At 39.5% G+C, this 23,673-nt stretch overlaps 1 protein-coding gene across 1 annotated transcript; it reads right to left on the bottom strand.

Annotated features, from left to right (window-relative positions):
- Positions 1–639: 639 nt before the first annotated feature.
- Positions 640–23,309, bottom strand: COQ2 (coenzyme Q2, polyprenyltransferase). The gene is made up of 7 exons (XM_028124209.2): positions 23,053–23,309; positions 18,480–18,646; positions 7,500–7,621; positions 6,145–6,230; positions 4,592–4,725; positions 3,400–3,588; positions 640–1,283 (listed from the first exon to the last, which is right to left on the bottom strand). Exons 1-7 carry the CDS (start codon positions 23,297–23,299, stop codon positions 1,113–1,115), a joined length of 1,116 nt encoding a protein of 371 aa, XP_027980010.1. The 5' UTR covers positions 23,300–23,309; the 3' UTR covers positions 640–1,112.
- Positions 23,310–23,673: the final 364 nt, after the last annotated feature.

Here is a 23,673-nt window from a genome sequence, read left to right as displayed (position 1 = left end):
AACAACAAAGGAAGTGTAGGTAGCACTTGCTATGTAATTTTATAAACAGTGGTCAGAAAAAGCCTCTGAGAAGGTAACATTTAGGAAAAGACCTGCTGTGGAGGACTGACATAGTTCAAGGACAGCATTCCAGGCAAGGGGAAGTGTACATGCAAAGGCCCTGGGGCAGAAGTCCGCCAGCTTGCTGAGCAGCAGTGAGGAAGCCAGCGGGGCTAGAGAGGGGTGTGGGAAAGTAGCTGCAGATGAAGCCACATCACGAAGGGCCTGGCAGGTTGATAGGACTTTTAGTCTGTACTGAGGAACCTGGGAGATCCTGGAGGGTTCCGAGTAGAGGAATGACAGAACCTCACATAGATTTTAAGGAAATCACTCTGGCTGCTGTGTTGAGAACATTCTGAAGGGGGCAAGGGAAGAAATTGTTAGGACACTTGAGCCAACATGCCATTATCCTATATATCACAATCTGAGAAGATAAAAAAAAGATATCAACAGAAATTAAAATAGTCCCTGGGACTCTGCTGATCGGTTTGCTTTCAGAGCAATTCAACTCAACCCACAACCTCTGGTCACCATGCCGGTACAGAGACTGGAGGTGTGAAGTAAACGTCCAGGACTGGTAACAACAGAAGTACGTATGGATAAAATAGATAAAAATTTTTATTTACTTATTTAAATTCTCCAAAGATACAAAAAACAGACTGGTTTCCTCAAGTACAGCTTTTGGTAGTGAGTAAAGGTCACAACAAAGAACAATAAACCCCAACTTTCTACAGCAGCTTTTACTTTTCCCTAAAAATAAAGTCCATTTTCCTACATTCATTCATTTAGATGAGACACAAATCAGGTGTCTTTTAAAGTGCCCAAACTCATAATCATCCTGAGCAGAAGACTCAAGGTCGCTCAAATCCTAAAGAGTTCCTTGTTTCTGAGACAGGGGAAGGATTTTGCTAGTAAATACGTGAACTAAATCCAGGCAAATATGGTCTACGTCTTCATCTTCTGGTTCTTAATTCATTAACACATTGCAAGACTGCTTCTTCAAATCTAATTATGTGGTAACAAGACCTGAGAGTGTTTTGCCAAACTTTGTTTTAAAGACTCCTAGATCAATGTCATTTGCTAATTTTTATTCTACTATCTTTACTTTTCTTTGCTTCATCTGTTTTCTTTTCCTTCCACAAATTCCCAAGGACAATCCCTAACAAAACTATTAGTCCTAGTGTTCGGTTGGAGGTAAATTTATCCCAACAATCCTCAGGTCTGTGGATGTCTAGAGTGTAGATCTGTAAGAGAAGATCACAATGCTGCATTAGCACTTAGTATAAACTTTTTGGCATCATAAATAAACACATTAGTACAGAGAAGACAACAGCACTTTGTTACAGGATTTTAAGCCATGGGAAGCCCTTAATGTACCCCAAACTGTTTCCCAGCATAGAAAAATCTACCATCTCTCTCATTGGGTATCATCCAAGCCATGTCCTAAAACCTTCCACTCGAGGGGTGCATGAATGCTCTGAGAAGCAACCCATGCTATTTTTACTTCTATTTAGAAAGCTCTAAACCAGTTACAGTGACTGTTCTAAAATCTGCCTCCTCCAACTCCTACCCTCCAATTCTAGCTTTATTCCTTGGAGCAGTGTTTCTCAACAGGGGGACAAGTCACCTTTGGGAAGGACAACTCCCTACTGTGCAGGGCTGTCTAGTGTGATGAAAGATATTTACCATACCTGGCCCCACTCACTAAATGGCTGCGGTGACCCCTCCCCAGTTTATTTATGATAACCAAATACACCCCCATGCTTGTGTAAGTCTTCCCATTCCCACACAGAGAAGGGGATCTGGCAACCTAGATCTACTGTTAGTGACCTAGAACAAACATATTCCTTTTTCTCTCTAGGAGTCCTGCAAACGTATCAAGAAAAGTCCCATGTCCCTGTCTTAGTCATTCCTAGGCTTATTAAGCATTAGCATCCCTCATTTCCCTAACTATTCTTTATTATATGGCCTGCGGACTTAAATCATCATGATTTCCAGGGCGCCTGGGTGGCTCAGTCAGTTAAGCGGCTGCCTTTGGCTCAGGTCATGATCCCAGGGCCCTGGGATCGAGCCCCGCATCAGGCTCTCTGCTCCGCGGGAAGCCTGCTTCTCCCTCTCCCACTCCCCCTGCTTGTGTTCCCTCTCTCGCTGTGTCTCTCTCTGTCAAGTAAATAAAAATAAAATCTTAAAAAAAAAAACAACATCATGATCTCCTTTTTTTCCAAAGCTTAGAAGGCTATTCCATCTTAAAATATTGTGACAAGGACTAGAGAGAAGACCACAAATGCCATTTAGAATTATAAGGTGAGCTCCAAATATTTCTACAGTATTTATAGTTTTCCTTGTAATTTCTGCCTTCCTCCACTAATATCCAAGTGCTTTATTAAATATGGATACACATCCATTATCCTGATCAGACAATCAATTGATGGTGACAACTCCCACAGAGCTGAGTTATGAGTAAGAGAGGATGCTATGAAATTCTGAGGAGGAAAGTGGTGAAATCTAGAGAATACTGGAGATCACCAATTCCTGTCTTTTAGCTTTCCTTGTGAAGAAAACATTGAAGGTGATACGGCATGGGGTTTACTTTATGGACATTGAATTTCAGTTTCCTTCATACTGCTATGCAAGTCTTGCTTACACTGATAAGTAATTTGCAATAATCTGTATACAACAGATCATTTACATACAGGCTAACATCTTTTTGGATCTGTTTGAAGAAAATAAAAATAACGCTGATACAAAACTAGAGTCCATGTACAAGCTAGCTATTTCATTAAGATTAGATTTAGTTCATTTATTTTACAAAAGTCACTAATGTAGATTCACAATATAAGCTTGTGGGTGCTGGCTGGATATCTTGAAATGACAGTTTCCCTCTATCTAGGCAGAACTCTGACAAGTTAGCACTTCATGTCTTATCTGGCCTTCGTTGCTACTGCCAGGGGGACCCAAACTTATGAATGATTAGTTTGCTAACCACCATATCCATCACTGAAGGCCGCAGAGTAAAAATATAGTTATGTTGATCAGTTTACTTTCAGAGCAATTCAACTCAACCCACAACCTTCAGACACTGCTGAAATTTTCCAGACATGAATCAGACAAAATTCCAGAAACATCAGAGGGAAAAAAAATAAATCTAGGTTTAGTTTTAGACTACTTCTCTAAAATAGTTCAGCTTGATTTTTTGGATGGATGACATGTTGGGAGAGGGGAGGGTTCAAGGTAGTATACGCCAAGTAGTTGTTTTAAGAAGTACCCTGCTTGGTAAACACAGAGGTTGTTTTGCTTAAATAATTTTTACAAATTTATACCAAGGAAAAATGAGGGGGAAAGGTAAGAAAAAGGTCCAACCTGGTGTGCCAGATGGGCTCCTACAACAGCCAGAGCAGTGTAGTAGGGCGCGGTCTGACCGCTGTTCACACCCACCAGGCTCAGAGCCCCCAGCATCGCCACACCGAAGCCACTGAGCCACCGCTTGGTGTTGTCACGGAAACGCAGCGCCGTGGACTTAAGACCAATCAGGGCATCATCTCTTTTGTCCTAACACCAGAAGGCAGTAAGAAATTGTCCGGTTTTTATTGACATGCTATAAAATTCACCATTTGGATTGTACAACCATCACCACTACCTAATCCCAGAAGAAAGTGTCTTTCAAAGGACATAAGCTGTGAAAGCCGACAGTAACTCAGAGACACAGGCTGACTGGCAATGAACGAACGTGCAGGCCGAATCGAAGTTAAGTGTCACTTAAGCTGGAAGATTATCTTCCAGCTCCATTTCCACATGTCGTTGTACTTCTTATAACCCTATTAATGACTAGTAACAACACACTGACTACATTCGAAGTAAAACTCAAGTCTAATTAGAGTTCTCAAATCTCAACAATTTCCTATACATTTTAGTTTCAATGTTGCTAAAATCACAGATATAGAAAAATGCTCAACTGCCACCTAACCACATCCATTCACATTTCACTTCTAGCTCAATTTATTCCATGCCTCTCCCATCAAATCCTTTCTGTATAAAGTAGAGCTAGGTTTTGGTGGTACACTCACATCTAGCTGACTGATCTCCTCCAGCAATTTAATTTCTAAGCATTTCCACATACCGTTGTAAATATGGTCATGTGTTATCAGAGGCTACATGCTGAACTCTGCACCTACCAGCAGGCAGATAGCTATCTGATAGGCTATCTTCTGGGCACCAAATCCAAATAATGAATGTGGGGTTAGTGTATGTTTTTCCTTTCATACTGTAAGCTCAGAGGGGAGTCTGCTTCTCTCCCTCTCCCTTTGCCCCCCCACCATACTCTTTCTCTCAAATAATCTTTAAAAGACAAAACAACAACTGTAACAAAAATATTGATATGCTTGGCACATAAAGACTGTTTAAGTGCTTGGAAGTAAGAATTGATCTCTTTAGTAAACATATATACACATGAAACAAAAATATTTTGTTGGTGCCAAGGAAGCGTGGTTAATAAAGTTCTTAAATGACAATAATAACTAAACTAAAGTTAAGAAAAAAAGATATTTTTTTTTACCTGGTGGGCATAGATAGTATCATATATTAGAGTCCACATGATTCCAGAAAAATAAAGAGGCAGGCAGACAGATGGATCACAGGAGCCCTTGACAGCAGACCATCCAAGTAATGCTCCCCAATTAAAAGTCAGCCCTACAAATGGTGAGACAGAGAGGACAAGTCTAAATGCACTTTAGACTCCCCAAAAGAGGAGGGGGCATCAGCACGTAATAAGTGCTTCTATGCATTAGGCTCTGTGCACTGTTTTCTACTATGTCTCTTCCTGAAATTCTCTCACCTCTCCATGGTGGTGACTAGCTACATTGCACAAAAAAGGAGATAGGCTCAGAGAGATGAATGGGAAATTAAAATAACACACGTAACAGAGTCACATCACCCTGATAAACAGGAGGTTTCGTGAGAACAACATTTACTCTACCTAGTACAGTGCCTGGCACAGGCATTGAGTAGTAGAAGCTGGGGTTTCAACTTAGACCTACCTGAGTCAAAATCCTGTGTTCTTTCCTTTATGACTGGACTTCCCCCATAAGCTACAGAAACAAGAGTATAGGCTGGTACACTTATTTATTCTGTAAGCCCATCTTCTCTGCGGACTATAGACAAACATCTACATGTGAACAGCTCCTAAATCTCCTTGTGCAACCTGTTCACTTCCCCACACTTGAGACTAGACACTGGACTGTCTGCTGGACGTCCCTACCTGCAAGTCCTTCAGGTACCTCATACTCAGTGGGTCCCACGTGTCTCTTCTCAGAAACCCCTTTTCTTCTTTTATTCACTAAAAAAATAGCTCAAACAACTAGAATAGTTCTAGGAATACTCTAGCTTATTCTAGGAGTAGGCATTTTTGCAATAGATTCTGATTTCCCTACCTCTCTACCTTTGGCTCTCTCTGCCAAAAAAATATTTATGGAATACCCATGATATACCAAGTGCTATGCTAGACACTGGGCCATCCAAAGGCAAAGAGAGCTTTATCTGTTAGGCATATACAATTTACAACTGGGGGGACAGACAAAGCCCTCAGTATCTTCTCTTTTAGTTACTGCTGGTGAAACGAGTAAGCACCACACCAGAGCACTGTGGGAGCCAGAGGCAAGATTGGCTCACTTTCTCCTCAAAGAGATGGGCCATCTAAGCTTTCACATACTAACCCTGGTTCTCTTGCCTGACTGTGCTTTCTACCCCACTCCCCCAAGTCCTCAGGGCATCCAGGTCGGTGACCTAAAGAGAAGGGCAGGGTCCAATCAGTTAATTTTTTCTTCACGACATACCTCGATTTTTAGAAGAGCATTTCAGAAAATAATAATGAGAATCTTAGTCAGTATGCAAAATTTCTTAGCCAATAAAAATGGCTAATTGCCCTCTCTTAAATATGAAAATCTATTCTTGGTTTAGAAAATTTCATGACTGACTTGACGTTTTCTCTCTGCCACATTATACACACACACACACACACACACACACACACACACACATACACACACACACACACAAACACACAAGTCTGAGGGTACTGAAGGAAATACTTGGTAGTTATTTCAAGCTCACCTAGGGCTAGTTGAGGCCAGTATGTAATTCTTTTCATTAGTGGGTAGGTGATGACAAGAAGCAGGGATGCTGCTCCCAGAGCTATACTGAAATCAAGAAAAGCCATTGAAGATTAGTATCACCATCTCTTAGAAATCACTAAAGACAACAATAGTAGTAATACTAACTGGAAAATGACTTACCTTCAATTATATTTTTTGTTATGTAAAATTATTTTCCCAGACTTTAATTAGGGTAAAAGATGATTAGAAAATATTTTAAGTGTTACAAAACAATTGAACAAAATAATAATACATATGCTGCTTTCGTGTATTAGGCGCTGTTCTGCTTTACACAGGTTCACTCATTATAATCTTCACCACAAACCTAAGAGGGAGACAGTTTTATTCCACTTGCTTTTTGCAGATGAGGAAACTAAAGCACAAAGAGATTAAGTAATTTGTTGACTGTCATCCAGCCAGTCAGTAGCAGGGCCAGGATTCAAACCTGAATCCTGAGCAGGATGGCTCTAGAGTCCAACTTAATACCCACCATATGCCACTGCCTAAGTGGTTTTTCCAACAGTAAGACAGCTAGTAAATGGAGGTGTCCCAACAGAATTAGAGTCAGGATCCCCCTCCCAATATGCACATGGGTGTTACTTCTCTAGGAGAGGATAAAGCATCTATAAAAGGATGACAGTATAAGGTGTTCTTAGGTATCTCACAGCTCACCTAACACTGTCCTTCCAGGAAAAACCTTCTAAACGCATTTTCATGTGATGCTATCAGGGCAAAGTTTGTAATTAAGTCTAGTCTCTATAAAATGACACTTATTTTTTATCTCATTTTCCCTCATTTATATACTTTATAAGTAGCCATCAGATGCACAAAAGTTTAATTTTGTCTCTATTAGAGATCTAGGAATGAATCCTTCCACTTTTGCCCTCTGTCATCGATTATGAGCGTGACTCTGGGAAAGACCTGGTTAATCTTTTTGCAAAATGAGTATAATCACTTCTATCTAATTTACAGACACTGTCAGGATAAATAAAATTATACATAAGGGTATACACACACATCCATGTATGCATCTGGAAAAGCTATCAAAGTGACATGTGTTTCTTAGGAAACACGTAACGGAAGTATAACGGTGGTTCAGAATAAATTAAATGCTGATCTTCTCATTCCTTTGGCTGAAAGCATTCTTGATTTTACGACATGTGGTGATTTCTTTATACTTGCTAATTTACAGATGCTCCATAAGGAGCCAATAAACAATTTTGTGATAAAGATATTTCAATTTTATTTATTCCTACTTTCTCCATTTCAAAAGAGAGATTTTATACGTGATTCTGAAAAACACATTTACTATACCTGTAGTAATTCAGACACAGAAGAACACCCAGCGCCAAGGTCAGCTGTCCTCCGAGGAAAATAAAGGATCGAAAAATTGAAATGTCTCCAGCTGCTATTGGGCGATTCATTGTTCTTATAACCTTAATACATAAAAACACATACCTTAGCCTCATGTAATGGTTCAATCATGGATGTAAACATGTAATCAAGAGAATGGCCCAAGGCAGGCACTAAGGCAAAAATATGAATAAAAAGTGAAATCAACATTGGAAACACTGCCAAAAATCAAAACTTCATATTTAAAACAGAGCTTTGAAAGCACTAAAAATTCCCACCACTCATTCTCCTTTCTTTCCATCTCCCATCTCCATCTCTGAACACACAAAATGAAGCAACTTCCTTATCTGGCTAGTTAGCTACCCAGCTTATTAGCAAGTATATGTTTAATTTCTACAGAGAAAAGAGAGACAATAATAATGGTAATTCTAAGGAAAGAGGAAATTGCAGTGAATGTTTTGATTATAGGAAGCACTGCAATCAGCAATCAAATGTAAATAAAGAAAGAAGACAGATTACCTGGGTTTGAAAATGGGAGTGCTTTTGCCAGGCTATTTAAGGATGGATCTATAATCTAATATTAATTGTACCCAAATATAAAGGGCAGACTCAATATAAGAATATGAACAGACAGAGCTATTATGGGGACAAATAAGATAAATTAGTTGTTCTTTTCCTGTCTAAAGATCATGAAATGTGATTATTCTAAACTGAAGCATAAAAAAGCATAACCAAAATTTTCAACATTGTTAGAAGAACTCAGGATCTGGGATCCAAGAGCCCAGCATGTGAATCCAGTTCCATCACCTACCAGCTGTGTGAATTTTGGCAAATTACTTAACCTCTCTTGGACTCAGGTTACTTACCTGTTAAAAGAAAAACAGAAAGAGAGAGGGAGAAGAAGAGAAAGAGGCAACAAGAGCACTACCTCATAGAGTAAATGCAGTATCTAAAGCATACAGGTATGCAATAAATGTTGAAACTATTAATATAACAGATTTCCATTTTGATTTTGATTTATGTCAAGGGTTAGCAAACTATGGCCTATGGACCAAATCCAGCCTACTGCCTATTTTTATATGGCCTGTGAGCTAATAAGAATAGTTTTTACTTTTTTAGGCAATTGAAAATCAGTTCAAAAAAAGGGTATTGTATTATGACACATGAAAATAATATGAAATTCAAGTTTCAGTGTCCATAAATACAATTCTATTGAAACAGAGATATACCCATTTGTTAACATATTGTATATGGCTGCTCTCATGTGCCAACAGAATCAAATAGTTGCAACAAAGATGGTATGGCCCACAAAGACTAAAATATTTACTATCTGTTCCTATTATAGAAAAAATTTGCTGACCCATTTTATAGCATGCTTCACTGTGCAATAAAACAGTTTGTCAAAAACTATAATGACTCACCTTGGTTAGAGTGCCAGACTTGATCTTTTATCTTTGATTTGGTCCCTATAGTTTTAGTTGGAAATATATTTATGTCCTGTATTTGTTTTAGAACATTATGATTATTCCAGCTAGTACACGAGTGCTTACAATGTGCTACTGTTCTAAGAGCTATGTGTGCATCACACCATTGAATCCTTATAACAACCGTGACTTTTAGCCACTCACAAGTTCTTGCCATCTGTTTTAGCGGAGGCTCAGTAACTTTCCAAGGTCATGGACAGTGGGCAGCACTATCTGTCTAGTCCCCCGACCACACTACTAACCACAGATTACACTGTCCCTTCAGTAGTGATAATTACCTGGCTAAATTCGAAAGCTGAAAATAAACAAGTACTCCATCAAAAGACTAAAAATGATATAATATGATGATCAAAACATATTCTATGTGGTTTTTAATGAAACCATTTGCTCATAGCTTATAAAACTAAATCACTGGGACGCCTAGGTGGCTGTCAGTTAAGCATATGACTCTGGCTCAGGTCATGATCTAGAGGTCTTGAGATGGAGCTCTGCATCAGGCTCCCTGCTCAGTGGGGAGTCTGCTTGTCCCTCTTCCTCCGCCCCTCCCCCACTCATTCTCTCTCTTTCTCTCTCTGAAATAAGTATTTCTTAAAAATAAAATAAAATAAAACTAAATCATTAATACCTGTATGTTGAGATTATTTCAATGTTTATGGACCTAATGCTTATCACAGGGTTGGTAGATTATACACAACATCAACAGAACACACTTAACTCATACCTGAATAACAATTTACTTATCATTTAATATACTAGCAATTTACTTATTATCTAACATACTAAGCAAAACCCTGAGCCACAAACATATCCTTAGTGATATACAGTCTTTAAGAAACTGTTGAGATACGCATTACAACTTGGCCAAGCTTTTTAACTCGTCCTTTAAAATACAAAAACCTGTTATGTTTCTTTACACTAATAATGAACTGTCTGAAAAAGAAATTAAGAAAACAATCTCGGGGCGCCTGGGTGGCTCAGTCGTTAAGCATCTGCCTTTGGCTCAGGTCACGATCCCAGGGTCCTGGGATCGAGCCCCGCATTGGGCTCCTTGCTCAGCTGAGAGCCTGCTTCTCCCTCTCCCACTCCCCCTGCTTGTGTTCCCTCTCTAGCTATCTCTCTCTGTGTGTCAAATAAAGAAAATCTTAAAAAATAAAACAAAAAACAAGAAACAATCTCATTTATAATTGCAGTAAAGAATAAAATACCTAGAGACAAATTTAACCAAGGAGGTGAAAGACCTGTATATTGAAAACTACAAGACATTAATGAAAGAAATTAAAGACACAAATATATGGAAAGATATTTCATGCTCATGCATTGGAAGAATTCATATTGCTAAAATGTCCATACCTCTCAAAGCAATATATAGGTTCAATGCAATCCCATCAAAATTCCAATGGCATTTTTCACAGAAATAGATGTCCCTAAAATTTGTATGGAACCACAGAAGACTGCAAGTAGCCAAAGCAATCTTGAGAAAGAACAAAGCTGGAGGCATCACACTTCCTGATTTCAAACTATACTACAAAGCTACAGTAATTAAAACAGTATGATTTTGGCATAAAAACAGACATACAGATTAATGAAACAGAACAGACAGCCCAGAAATAAACCCACACATTTACGGTCAACTGATTTATGACAAAGGAGCCAAAACTATAGAACAGTCTCTTCAATAAATGGTGCTGGGAAAACTGGACAGCTATACGAAAAAATAAATCTGGATTCCTATCTTACAGTATACACAAAATTAACTCAAAATGGTTTAAAGACTTGCACATAAGACCTAAAGCCATAAAACTCTTAGAAGAAAACAACAGTAAGCCCCTTAACACAGGTCTTGGCAATGATTTTTTTGGATCTGACACCAAAAGTAAAAGCGACAAAAGCAAAAATAAAGTGGGACTACATCAATCTAAAAAGCTTCTGCACAGGGCGCCTGGGTGGCTCAGTTGGTTAAGCGACTGCCTTCGGCTCAGGTCATGATCCTGGAGTCCCGGGATCGAGTCCTGCATCGGGCTTCCTGCTCAGCAGGGAGTCTGCTTCTCCCTCTGACCCTCTTCCCTCTCATGCTTTCTATCTCTCATTCTCTCTCTCTCTCAAATAAATAAATAAAGTCTTTAAAAAAAAAAATAAAAAAAAATAAAAAGCTTCTGCACAGCAATGGAAACCATCAACAAAATGAAAATCAACCTACTGAATGGGGGAAAATATTTGCAAATCATATATCCAATAAGGGGTTAATATCCAAATATATAAAGAATTCATATAACTAAAAGCAAACAAACAAACAAAAAAAACCCCCAAAATCCGAATACAAAGTGGGCAGAAGACATGAATAGACATTTTTCCAAGAAGACATATAGATGGCCAAAAGATGCATGAAAAGATGCTCAACATCACTAATCATCAGAGAAATGCAAACAAAACCACAATGAGGTATCATCTCACACCTATTAGAATGGCTATTATCAAAAAGACAAGAAGTACGTTTTGGTGAGGATGTGGAGAAAAGGGAACTCCTGTGCATTATTAGTGGAACATAAATTGTTGCAACCACTGTGGAAAACAGTATGGTGGTTCCTCAAAAAATTAAAGATAGAACTACCATATGATCCAGAATTCCACATCTGGGTATTTATCCAAGGAAAATGAATATATTAATTCCAAAAGATGTATGTGCCCCCATGTTCAGCATTATTTACAATAGCCAAGATATGGAAACAATCTAGGTGTCCACTGATGGATGAATGGATTAAAAAAAAAACAAAACAACTGTTGTACACACACACACATATACACAAAATGGAATACTATTCAGCCATTAAAAAAATCTTCCCATTTTGCAACAACATGGATCAATTTCAAGGGCATTATGCTCAGTGAAATAAGTCAGATAGAAAGACAAATACTGTATGATCTCTCTTACATATGGAATCTAAAACAAACAAAACAAAACAAAAACTCAAGCTTATAAAAAAAGAGAACAGGCTGGTGGTTGCCAGAGGCAGGGGCTGGGGAGGGGTGGCGTGGGAGAAATGGGTGAACTGATTTTTTTTTTCTTCCATTTAAATAAACTGAACAAAAATTAAAAAAAAAAAAGAAATTAGATTTTAAAAAGAAAGAGGCACATAACATTTTAAGTCATGTTAGCAAAACCTCCTCAATAGCTGTAAAACATTCATTTAAGAGCTTTGTTATATGTGTATATAGAATCTGGACTCTTCTAATCAGAGAAAAATGTCATAGGGGAGATAAAAGGTATCTAATCAATAACCTTTTACCTAAGGAGAAAAAGAATCACCTAAGGGAAAACGAAAATGGTCAGATTTTGTTAATTAAAAGTTGGTTGGTTTGAATATATTATTTATTTAATTAGCCTTTTTCTTCTGAGATAACTGTAGATTCACATGCAGTTTTTAAAAAACATCTTTGCATTTTAAAAAATATAAAGATCCCACATACCCTTTATCCAGTTCCCCCCAAGAGTAACATCTGCAAAACTTTACAGTTCAATAAAATATTACAACCAGGATTTTGACATTAGCTGCTCTAAACATGTTCAAGAATTATTTTGAAGTGATATATACCAGAAGCCTCAATCATATGATTATGCAGAATTATGAACCCCAAATCAAGCAAGTATGCATCTCCTGGAATGAATCGACTTATCTCAACTGGGTCAGCGGGGTAGAGAGATGTGTTCAGCATCAGTTCCTGCCACCTGCCACAATCCTATCCTCCAGCGACACACAAACCACAGCCCTGCAGTTGTTAAACTTTATAGTTTATCTCCCAGCCATGCCTCTTTATCCGCTGTTCCCTCTGCCCAGAGCCACCTTCACTCTCCAGCCCACCCTTTTCTTGCCATCTTATTCTGACACAGTTCATAAGTCACCCCCCTGGAAAGTTCTCTCTGCTCCCTTCGACTGAGATAGGGGATCTTCAGTAAGTTCCCCTGTGGACACCACTCTCATAAGAGTACTGCTGGAGTGTAACTATGAAACTGCAATGTCAGGAATACTGTCTTTCATCCATGAAATCTCTGAAAGCCTATCACTATTCCTCACACACAGCAAGTATTCAATAAATATTTTTTTAATTAAAAAAGGCATTGTGATACTGTTCTTATAAACTAAAAATCATTACAGGTGTGTCTTGCTAAAGGAAAATTTAGATCAGTATGAAAGGCAAACAAGGATGATTATTCACTTTATATACATGTATATAAGATTATGTATTTTATATAATTCACCATGGGTTTCTTTTAAATTGAAAGTTTATTTGATTATTTACTCAAGCATTTAATGAATCATCTCATACTTTTTTATGGGAGAGTCGCTAGGATAAAAGGCAAACAGGATGGATGCTTCCCTTGAGAAAATAACTGTGTGTTGAGGAAGAAATAATTATACACATGCATTAGAATATGCACAGAAAATAATCCAGAGAAACATAATGCATCAAACTGTTAAATGAAGCTTCTCTGGGGGTTTGGAAGAGGAGATAAGAAAGACTTGCACTATTAATGAGGTGCAATAAAAAATGGGGGCACTAACTGCTAGGATAAATGAGGCAGAAGAGAGAATCAGTGATATAGAAGACCAAATGATGGAAAATAAAGAAGCTGAGAAAAAGAGAGAGAAACAACTACAGGATCACAAGGGCAGAATTCGACAAATAAGCGATACGATAAGACAAAACAACATTAGAATAATTGGGATCCCAGAAGAAGAAGAAAGAGAGAGAGGGGCAGAAGGTATATTGGAGCAAATTATAGCAGAGAACTTTCCTAATGTGGTGAAGGAAACAGACATCAAAATCCGGGAGGCACAGAGAACACCTCTCAAAATCAATAAAAATAGGTCAACACCCCATCTAATAGTAAAACTTATGAGTCTCAGAGACAAAGAGAAAATCCTGAAAGCAGCTCGGGAGAAGAGATATGTAACCTACAATGGTAGAAACATTAGATTGGCAACAGACCTATCCACAGAGACCTGGCAGGCCAGAAAGGACTGGCATGATATATTCAGAGCACTAAACGAGAAAAATATGCAGCCAAGAATACTATATCCAGCTAGGCTGTCAGTGAAAATAGAAGGAGAGATAAAAAGCTTCCAGCACAAACAAAAACTAAAGGAATTTGCAAACATGAAACCAACCCTACAAGAAATATCGAAAGGGGTCCTCTAAGCAAAGAGAGAGCCTAAAAGCAGCATAGACCAGAAAGGAACACAGACAATATACAGTAACAGTCACCTTACAGGCAACACGATGGCACTAAATTCATATCTTTCAATAGTTACCCTGAATGTAAATGCGCTAAATGCCCCAATCAAAAGACACAGGCTATCAGATTGGATTAAAAAACAAGACCCATCGATATGCTATCTGCAAGAGACTCATTTTAGACCCAAAGACACCCCCAGATTGAAAGTGAGGGGGGTGGAAAACCATTTACCATGCTAATGGACACCAAAAGAAAGCCTGGGGTGGCAATCCTTATATCAGACAAATTAGATTTTAAACCAAAGACTGTAATAAGAGAGGAGAAAGGACACTATATCCTACTTAAAGGGTCTATCCAACAAGAAGACCTAACAATTGTAAATATCTATGCCCCTAACATGGGAGCAGCCAATTATATAAGGAAATTAATAACAAAAGCAAAGAAACACATTGACAACAATACAATAATAGTGGGGGATTTTAACACCCCCCTGACTGAAATGCACATCATCTAAGCAAAAGATCAACAAGGAAATAAAGACTTTAAATGACACACTGGACCAAATGGACTTCACAGACATATTTAGAACGTTCCATCCCAAAGCAACGGAATACACATTCTTCTCTAGTGCCCATGGAACATTCTCCAGAATTGATCACATCCTAGGTCACAAATCAAGTCTCAACCGGTACCAAAAGATTGGGATTATTCCGGGCATATTTTCAGACCACAATGCTTTGAAACTAAAACTCAGTAACAAGAGGAAAGTCGAAAAGAACTCAAATACATGGAGGCTAAAGAGCATCCTACTAAAGAATGAATGGGTCAACCAGGAAATTAAACAATTAAAAAAATTCATGGAAACAAATGAAAATGAAAACACAACTGTTCAAAATCTTTGCGATGCAGCAAAGGCAGTCCTAAGAGGAAAGTATATAGCAATACAAGCCTTTCTCAAGAAACAAGAAAGGTCTCAAATACACAACCTAACCCTACACCTAAAGGAGCTAGAGAAAAAACAGCAAATAAACCCTAAACCCAGCAGAAGAGAAATAATAAAAGATCAGAGCAGAAATCAGTGAAATAGAAACCAAAAGAACAGTAGAACCAATCAACGAAACTAGGAGCTGGTTCTTTGAAAGAATTAACAATATTGATAAACCCCTGGCCAGACTTATCAAAAAGAAAAGAGAAATGACCCAAATCAACAAAATCATGAATGAAAGAGGAGAGATCACAACCAACACCAAAGAAATACAAACAATTATAAGAACATATTATGGGCAACTTAGATAATCTGGAAGAAATGGATGCATTCCTAGAGATGTATCAACTACCAAAACTGCTATTCAACATAGTAGTAGAAGTCCTAGCCATAGCAATCAGACAACAAAAAGAAATCAAAGGCATCCAAATCAGCAAAGAAGAAGTCAAACTCTCACTGTTTGCAGATGATATGATACTTTATGTGGAAAACCCAAAAGACTCCACCCCAAAACTGCTAGAACTCATACAGGAATTCAGTAAAGTGGCAGGATATAAAATCAAGGCACAGAAATCAGTGGCATTACTATACACCAACAACAAGACAGAAGAGAGAGAAATTAAGGAGTCGATCCCATTTACAATTGCACCCAAAACCATGAGATACCTAGGAATAAATCTAACCAAAGAGGCAAAGGATCTGTACTCAGAAAACTATAAAATACTCATGAAAGAAATTGAGGAAGACACAAAGAAATGGAAAAACGTTCCATGCTCATGGATTGGAAGAACAAATATTGTGAAGATGTCAATGCTACCTAGAGCAATCTACACATTCAAAGCAATCCCTATCAAAATACCATCCACTTTTTTCAAAGAAATGGAACAAATAATCCTAAAATTTGTATGGAACCATAAAAGACCCTGAATAGCCAGAGGAATGTTGAAAAAGAAAAGCAAAGCTGGTGGCATCACAATTCTGGACTTCCAGCTCTATTACAAAGCTGTCATCATCAAGACAGTATGGTACCGGCACAAAAACAGACACAGAGATGAATGGAACAGAATCGAGAGCCCAGAAATGGACCCTCAACTCTATGGTCAACTAATCTTTGACAAAGCAGGAAAGAATGTCCAGTGGAAAAAAGAATCTCTTCAACAAATGGTTTTGGGAAAATTGGACAGCCATATGCAGAAGAATGAAACTGGACCATTTCCTTACACCACACACAAAAATAGACTCAAAATGGTTGAAAGACCTAAATGTGAAACAGGAGTCCATCAAAATCCTAAAGGAGAACACAGCAACCTCTTCGACCTCAGCCGCAGCAACTTCTTCCTAGAAACATCGCCAAAGGCAAGGGAAGCAAGGGCAAAAATGAACTATTGGGACTTCATCAAGATAAAAAGCTTTTGCACAACAAAAGAAACAGTCCACAAAACCAAAAGACAACCCACAGAATGGGAGAAGATATTTGCAAATGACATATCAGATAAAGGGCTAGTATTGTAAATCTATAAAGAACTTATCAAACTCAACACCCAAAGAACAAATGATCCAAGCAAGAAATGGGCAGAAGACATGAACAGACATTTTTCCAAAGAAGACATCCAAATGGCCAACAGACACATGAAAAAGTGCTCAACATTGCTCGGCATCAGGGAAATCCAAATCAAAACCTCAATGAGATACCACCTCACACCTGTCAGAATGGCTAAAATTAACAAGTCAGGAAACAACAGATGTTGGCAGGGATGCGGAGAAAGGGGAACCCTCCTACACGGTGGGTGGGAATGCAAGCTGGTGCAACCACTCTGAAAAACAGTATGGAGGTTCCTCAAAATGTTGAAAATAGAGTTACCATACGATCCAGCAATTGCACTACTGGGTATTTACCGCAAAGATACAAATGTAGGGATCCGAAGGGGTATGTGCATCCCAATGTTTATAGCAGCGATGTCCACAATAGCCAAACTGTGGAAAGAGCCAAGACGTCCATCAACAGATGAATGGATAAAGAAGATGTGGTGTGTATACACACACACACACACACACACACACACACACACACACACACACACACACACTGGAATATTATGCAGCCATCAAAAGGAATGAGATCTTGACATTTGCACCAACGTGGATGTAACTGGAGGGTGTTATGCTGAGTGAAATAAGTCAATCAGAGAAAGACCTGTATCATATGATCTCACTGATATGAGGAATTCTTAATCTCAGGAAACAAACTGAGGGTTGCTGGAGTGGGGGTGGTGTGGGAGGGATGGGGTGGCTGGGTGATAAGACATTGGGAAGGGTATGTGCTATGGTGAGCACTGTGAATTGTGCAAGACTGTTGAATCACAGATCTGCACCTCTGAAACAAATAATGCAATATATGTTAAAAAAAAAAAAAAGAAGAAGAAGAAGATAGCAGGAGGGGAAGAATGAAGGGGGGACATCGGAGGGGGAGACGAACCATGAGAGACGATGGACTCTTCAGAAACAAACTGAGGGTTCTAAAGGGGAGGGGGGTGGGGGGATGGATTAGCCTGGTGATGGGTATTAAAGAGGACACATTCTGCGTGGAGCACTGGGTGTTATATGCAAACAATGAATCACGGAACACTACATCAAAAACTAATGATGTAATGTATGGTGATTAACATAACAATAAAAAATTTAAAGAAAAAAAAAGAAAGACTTGCACTTTCCATACTTTCTATTTATGTACTGTCTGAATTTTTCAGATTAAATAAGTACTATTTTTCTAAGGAGAAAAAAAGAACAAAAGTTACATTTTTTAAAGAAACAATTATAGCAAATGCTAATAGGGGCTTCCTTGGCTTATTTTAATTAAGATTTGATTTATAGAAGAATAGTTACAACTCCAGTATATATCTCAAAGGAAAGAGCAACTGTTCTTTTGGATGCGCAAAGGTTCAGGATGAACTTTTCACTTTGCTCCTAACATCCTTCCCTTGGCCTTCTAAATTCTAATTAATTTTGTAAGAATGAAGTACACACCCCACCTGCAGGGCCGCTCTCGTGTGAGGAAAGGAAAGGACGAGCGATGCACAGTGCAATACCAGCTACTCAACTGAAAAACGGTACTTCTCATGCTGGATCTCAGTGAGTCCACTAAATGATCCTTTGCCACCTGTGGACTTCAAAAGTGATGCCACCATGTCACTCTACGGAATTGAGAGGAGCCTCCCTATTCCTTTTCAGGAAGAAACTACCTTTTTATCATAGTCCCGGTCCCACATGTCATTAATAGTACAGCCTGCTCCGCGCATCAGAACAGCTCCAGTGCCAAAGAGGGATAACATGTACCAATCTGGAAAACAACCTGGTTCAGCTGCTAGCCCAATGCTCCAAGTACACGGCAGATACAGCAGCCAGGTGCCTAAGCAAAAATAAAAAGACAAAAAAGGTACACATTCGAGTTAGTTAACTGTCTTCCTTTGTTCAAACACTACATCCCAAAGAAGTAAAGAACACAAAATCAAAAAAACACATGACAAAACTGGGAAAGTAAATGAACAACTCATATCTTTGGCCCAAATCGTAGGGTTCCTAGAAACTGAAAAAAGATCAATAGTCCCAACGGAAAAACAGACCAAAAAGATTACAGAAGTTCACAGAAAAAGAAATACAAATGACTCTTATTTATATGAAAGATCAACTTTCAGAATAACACATCAAAATTATATCGAGGTAACATTTTTCACATGTCAGAATGATTCTGACAACACACCCTGGGGAGTCAGATACTCACACATTTCTCATGAGGTTACAAAGCAGTCCACCCCTATGGAGGGCAACCAAACTATTTTTACCGTGCATATGCATCCCCAAACACCAAATACATACACTTGAATGTCAGTATATTCATAGGCCATGTCAGGGAGGATACAGCAGAAACTGATACTTGCCTCTGGGGAGGGCAACTGGGTGGCTGGGAGACAGGGGAGAAAGACTTAGTTTTCACTCTACACCTTTGCACTTTCTCAATTTTGTATCATATGCATATACTATCTGCTAAAAAAAGGTTAGCAAAACTTTCTTCTATTGTTAGTACAATAAAAGAAAAATGGTCCTGCAGGAAGGAGGTCATTAACCTACTGTTTTTTAAATATTTTGCAGCTCCATGCTCAGATGGCATTAGTTCTTGGTACTTAGCCCCTAAACTAGATGAAATTAAGCTAAAACCAAATAGATTGTACAGAAAAGAGATTTCACATGTAAACTTTGATATTCTAAAAAGAAAGTCTTTCAACAAGTGTTTGGATATGGTGCCTATTACGATAAATTCTGATCTTTACTTCCCAATTTAGGTACATCAGAGAAAAAGGAGATGTGGCTAAATAAAGATGAGATCTTATATAAAAATGACTAAATGACAAAGTGCCTATAATCATATTTAAACTTTGTAAGTTTAAGCTTTATTCATTTATAAGTATTTTTAAAGCACATACAGGAACTGAGAATACAACAGTGACTAAGGGAGAGAAGCTTATAAATAAAAAGGAAGAAACACGGTTAAACAATAATAAAATACATCAATTCAAAAACAGGGCAAATACAGGGTCCTACAAAGGCATAAATAACAGCGCCACCCAAGTCACTGGGGGAGGGACCACGGAGGACACAGCAGAAAAGACAAGGAGAGGCTGAAAACAAGAAAGGGCCAGTTCAGACTCGAATTCAGATTCAGGTTGTCCTGAACAGATTCCTATTTGGTGTGTCCCATAGAAAACTAAAGCAACAACAGCTAACATCTACTGAAATGTTAGCTACTATTCTAAATGCTTTATGCACACAGACTCATTTAATCCTCCACCACACCCTTACAGAGTGGGCACCAGTACTGTTCCTATTTTACAGATGAGGAAGCAAACGCTCAGAGAGGTTAAGTGTTTACTTCCTTTTTCCTGGATCTACCAGTATAGCTCAGAGGGACAGAGTGACCCTGCCCTGACAGGAACAAAAGAACACCACTTCAAAGGCGTGATTTTCCTGGTGCAATTAGAACTATTTAAAAAAAGAATTCTGGAGAGAAAAGATGTGTAGTCACCTACAGCATTTTTGCATTAGCAACAAAATTTCCTTCGCCATCAGTCTACATTACGGGTACTATATTCACTTACCTATAGGAATCTGTAGGGCACTCCTATAGATGAGGGGGGCTTCCTATAATGAAGGGGAAAGTCAGACATTCAGTTTGATGTCTGCCACTAAGAAATGGAGTGATGCTAGACACTAAAGTATATTAAACTTTAAGGTTCAGTCTTCTTCATGTATAAATGAGGGGAAAGACTATCTACCTCAGAACTGTTATTAGCAAAGGATACTGGTGACGATGCAAAAACAGTAAGAGCAAACATGTACCTGTTACTATGTCCCAGGTGCTGTCACTGAACACTTTTGATTCTCATGACTAATCTATGAGATAGGCAGTTTTTATGATACCCACTTAACAAATACAAAAACTTAAGCACAGAGGAAGTAATTTGCCCAAGATCACAAAGGCAAAAAGTGGCAGAGTTCAAATTTAAACTCACGTAGCCTGGCTCTAGTCTGTCTAAGGCCAATACTATCACTCAGCATACCTAAATCTCTACATACACTTAAGTTCTTATTGCTCCTTTGCGCTCCTGATTCTCAGCCACAGTTCTTGCCCCTCTTCCCTTTGGTACTTTCATTATTCTCTCCTCCGTGAAGAAGGACGCAGAGGTAACGAGGATGCATTTCAGAAAGAAATGTCTATTGTAGAAAAAGGAAAAATTCTCTGGGAGATGAAATAAATTGAACAAGTTCTGAGAGGAGGTGGTGGGCAGACCAAAAAAACCTGTGAAAATAGAACCTAAGATTCTTTTAATTGCATATTATCTTCAAGACAACATAATCACCCATAAATGCAGTAAAACAAAAATTACACCACCAATTTAGTGTAAAGAGTGCCACCTGCTGAAACTTTCTGAAATACCATGGTTTGTGACACATTTGAAAGAAGTTGTAATCCATTCTGAAAAACAATGAATTCCACTTTGGCTTACAAAAACAAGATCCAACTTCAACAAAGTAAAACAATGAACGTGAAATTGCCCCATGAAAGAATAATTTAAATAAAAAAATATCAAACCTGCAATTCTACTGTCAATTTATTGTCCCTGGCATATAGTAGGGGCTCAAAAAATGTTTGTTGAATGAATTGTTAACATAGTACTATTAGTAAATTGTCTAAAAAACCCTGTAATCATCATCTTATTTAGAACTAAGGCAGGCAGGCTGGTATCCTCTTAACATACGTAACTGTTAACCCAGTCTTCTTCAATTCCCACTTCTCAAGTACTGATGCCTAACATTTCTTGAGCACTTATTATGGCAGGCCCTGTTCTAAGGACTTCACACACATATGTATAAATGAATTCTCCTGACAACCTTATAAAGACAGTACTATTAGTATCTTCATTTTATGGATGAGAAATGAAGAGGTCTGATTCCAGAGCTTTATTCATAACCTCTTGGTAGCTAGCCTCTCATTATGTGGTGGGGTAGTTTAGCCACTAATGTAAAAGCCAGAGGTTTGTGGAAATGGGAATAATGGCAGCTGTTGATCCGTCCTGGATGTTTGTAGGCCTATACTGTTGCTCCGTGACACAGAGACCAAAACAGGATTATAGTTACGCTTCAGATGAGAACTGGGCTTGGAAATGTATGCCTATCAACTTTCATCTGGCCCCAAAATACAAGGGGTTGTGAAGGCAGGACTGCGCTTTTAATTTGCTTTTATACTTTAATAGCTAATTGTTTTAACACTAGTGCTCTGCTCCCAAATAAGTAGTGCATAAATCTAGAATACCATAAGCAAGACCTAATTTGGGGTCTTGGCTGGGCAGAGGTGGAGTGACTATATCTAGGCATCCTAATGGATTTCCATGCATTGCCAGGCAAATGGCCATCATCTAGGTTCCTGGAATCCAGGCTCCGCCCCTCCCTTCCCACTGTCCATCCTTCTTCGGTCTTATCCAGCCTTGCCTCTCAGTGTTTTCTACACCCACTGGCCATTCCAGATCAGCTCATATCCTTGGCGTTTCACCTCTCCACCCTTGAGTCTTTGCAAAAACATCTCTCCCACCCATCAAGATTTCTTCTCTCTTCTACAAAATCTACCTGCTCTTTGAGATCCAATTTGTTCTTGACACTTTCTAGCAATGGAGATCCATGGTAACTACTCTTTTTAACTGTAGCACTTGCCCTCTGTACCACTAACATTTGATCTCCTACTTTCCTAGCTCACCCAATAATTTGTCTTTTTCAACTAGACTAGGAGTTCCTTGGAAGCAGGGAGTTTCCAGAGATCTTTCAGTACCTGAGACTAGGCGATGTGGTAGCAATTCGTTTGATACTACCGCCAGGCTCTACAGTAGGCACTAGATAGAAATGTCCCATATATGGTTCACCCGGTCTGGCTCTGCTTTCCTCAACGTCATTACAGTTTTAGTTCTTTGCTTTGGAGCCTTACAGAATAATGGGAAGGCTCTAACAATGAATGTGGAAGTGCTTCCATACTGTAAATAAAGGGGCACGAGAACGGAATTTCCGCTCGATGCACTGTTTAAATGAGGACTGTGGAATGAGCCAACTTTTTGCTCGCCGGGAGCACCCCGGATTCAGGGGAATGGGAAAGTCGGGGGGCCACTTCGGAGTCCGGGTGTCCGGAGAGTACCGGGCGCCTTCGTTTCCATTACGCCCGCAGCCTCCCCGACCTGCGGCGCCGCGCGCTCCGGCCCGTCCGCCCGCACTCACCAATGGGCTTGTCCAACCGCATGAGGCGCAAGTAGGGCTGCAGAGGGCGCGGCGCCGAATTCACGACCGCTGCGGCCGACAGGCTGAGCCGACGCCTGCGCGGTCCCGGCCCCGCAGAAGGCTGCCAGTGCCCCGTGGGGGGCGCGCCACACGCACGCGCCAGGACCAGGGCGCGGGAGTCCCGCCGCCATGAGTGCGTCAGGACCTGCAGGCCCCGCGCGACGGCCGCGCCGCGAACGCCCAGCATGGCGCTTGGGAGGGCGTGGCCCCGCACCGGCCTGAGGTCATTCCCTGGCGTCAGGTCGCGGCAGGCTTGCGCAGTGACGTCAGTGAGTGACGGTCCACGTCCACCGGGTCTGAGTGGCGATGTGGTCCGAGCGTTTCTAGTAACGCCGAGGGAGTGTTATCGAGGTCCCTGTAACCTTGGGGGCGGCGTTCCCCAAGACACTTAGCGTTAAGAGGAATTCCTATTATCAGCTTTTCTAATAAATGAACAAGGATAGTGTTTACTCACTTGGAACAGTTGTAGCAAGAAAAAAAGGAAACCTCGTAAAACCTACCAAAATACTGATTTGCGGGCAGGTGTTTCCTTTTTAAAGCGGAAAGGGCACCAAGCGCCAA

The sequence above is a fragment of the Eumetopias jubatus genome, unplaced genomic scaffold (genome assembly GCF_037043125.1).
Source record: "Eumetopias jubatus isolate StellerSeaLion01/CBP00866 unplaced genomic scaffold, mEumJub1_p1.0 scaffold_2, whole genome shotgun sequence".
In the NCBI taxonomy this organism is placed as follows: Eukaryota; Metazoa; Chordata; class Mammalia; order Carnivora; family Otariidae; genus Eumetopias; species Eumetopias jubatus.
Note: the sequence above shows the minus strand (reverse complement) of the source record. Positions and strands in the feature narration are given on the sequence as shown.

What these genes read in the sequence shown, in the direction of transcription:
- COQ2 (XM_028124209.2), bottom strand. Translation starts at nt 23,299, where the DNA reads ATGCTGGGCGTTCGCGGCGCGGCCGTCGCGCGGGGCCTGCAGGTCCTG. An exon ending in GCGGTTGGACAAGCCCATTG is followed by an intron (nt 18,647 to 23,052) that starts GTGAGTGCGGGC and finishes ATTTTTGCTTAG; the next exon opens with GCACCTGGCTGCTGTATCTG. An exon ending in CTGTGTCTGAATTACTACAG is followed by an intron (nt 6,231 to 7,499) that starts GTATAGTAAATG and finishes TCTTGATTTCAG; the next exon opens with TATAGCTCTGGGAGCAGCAT.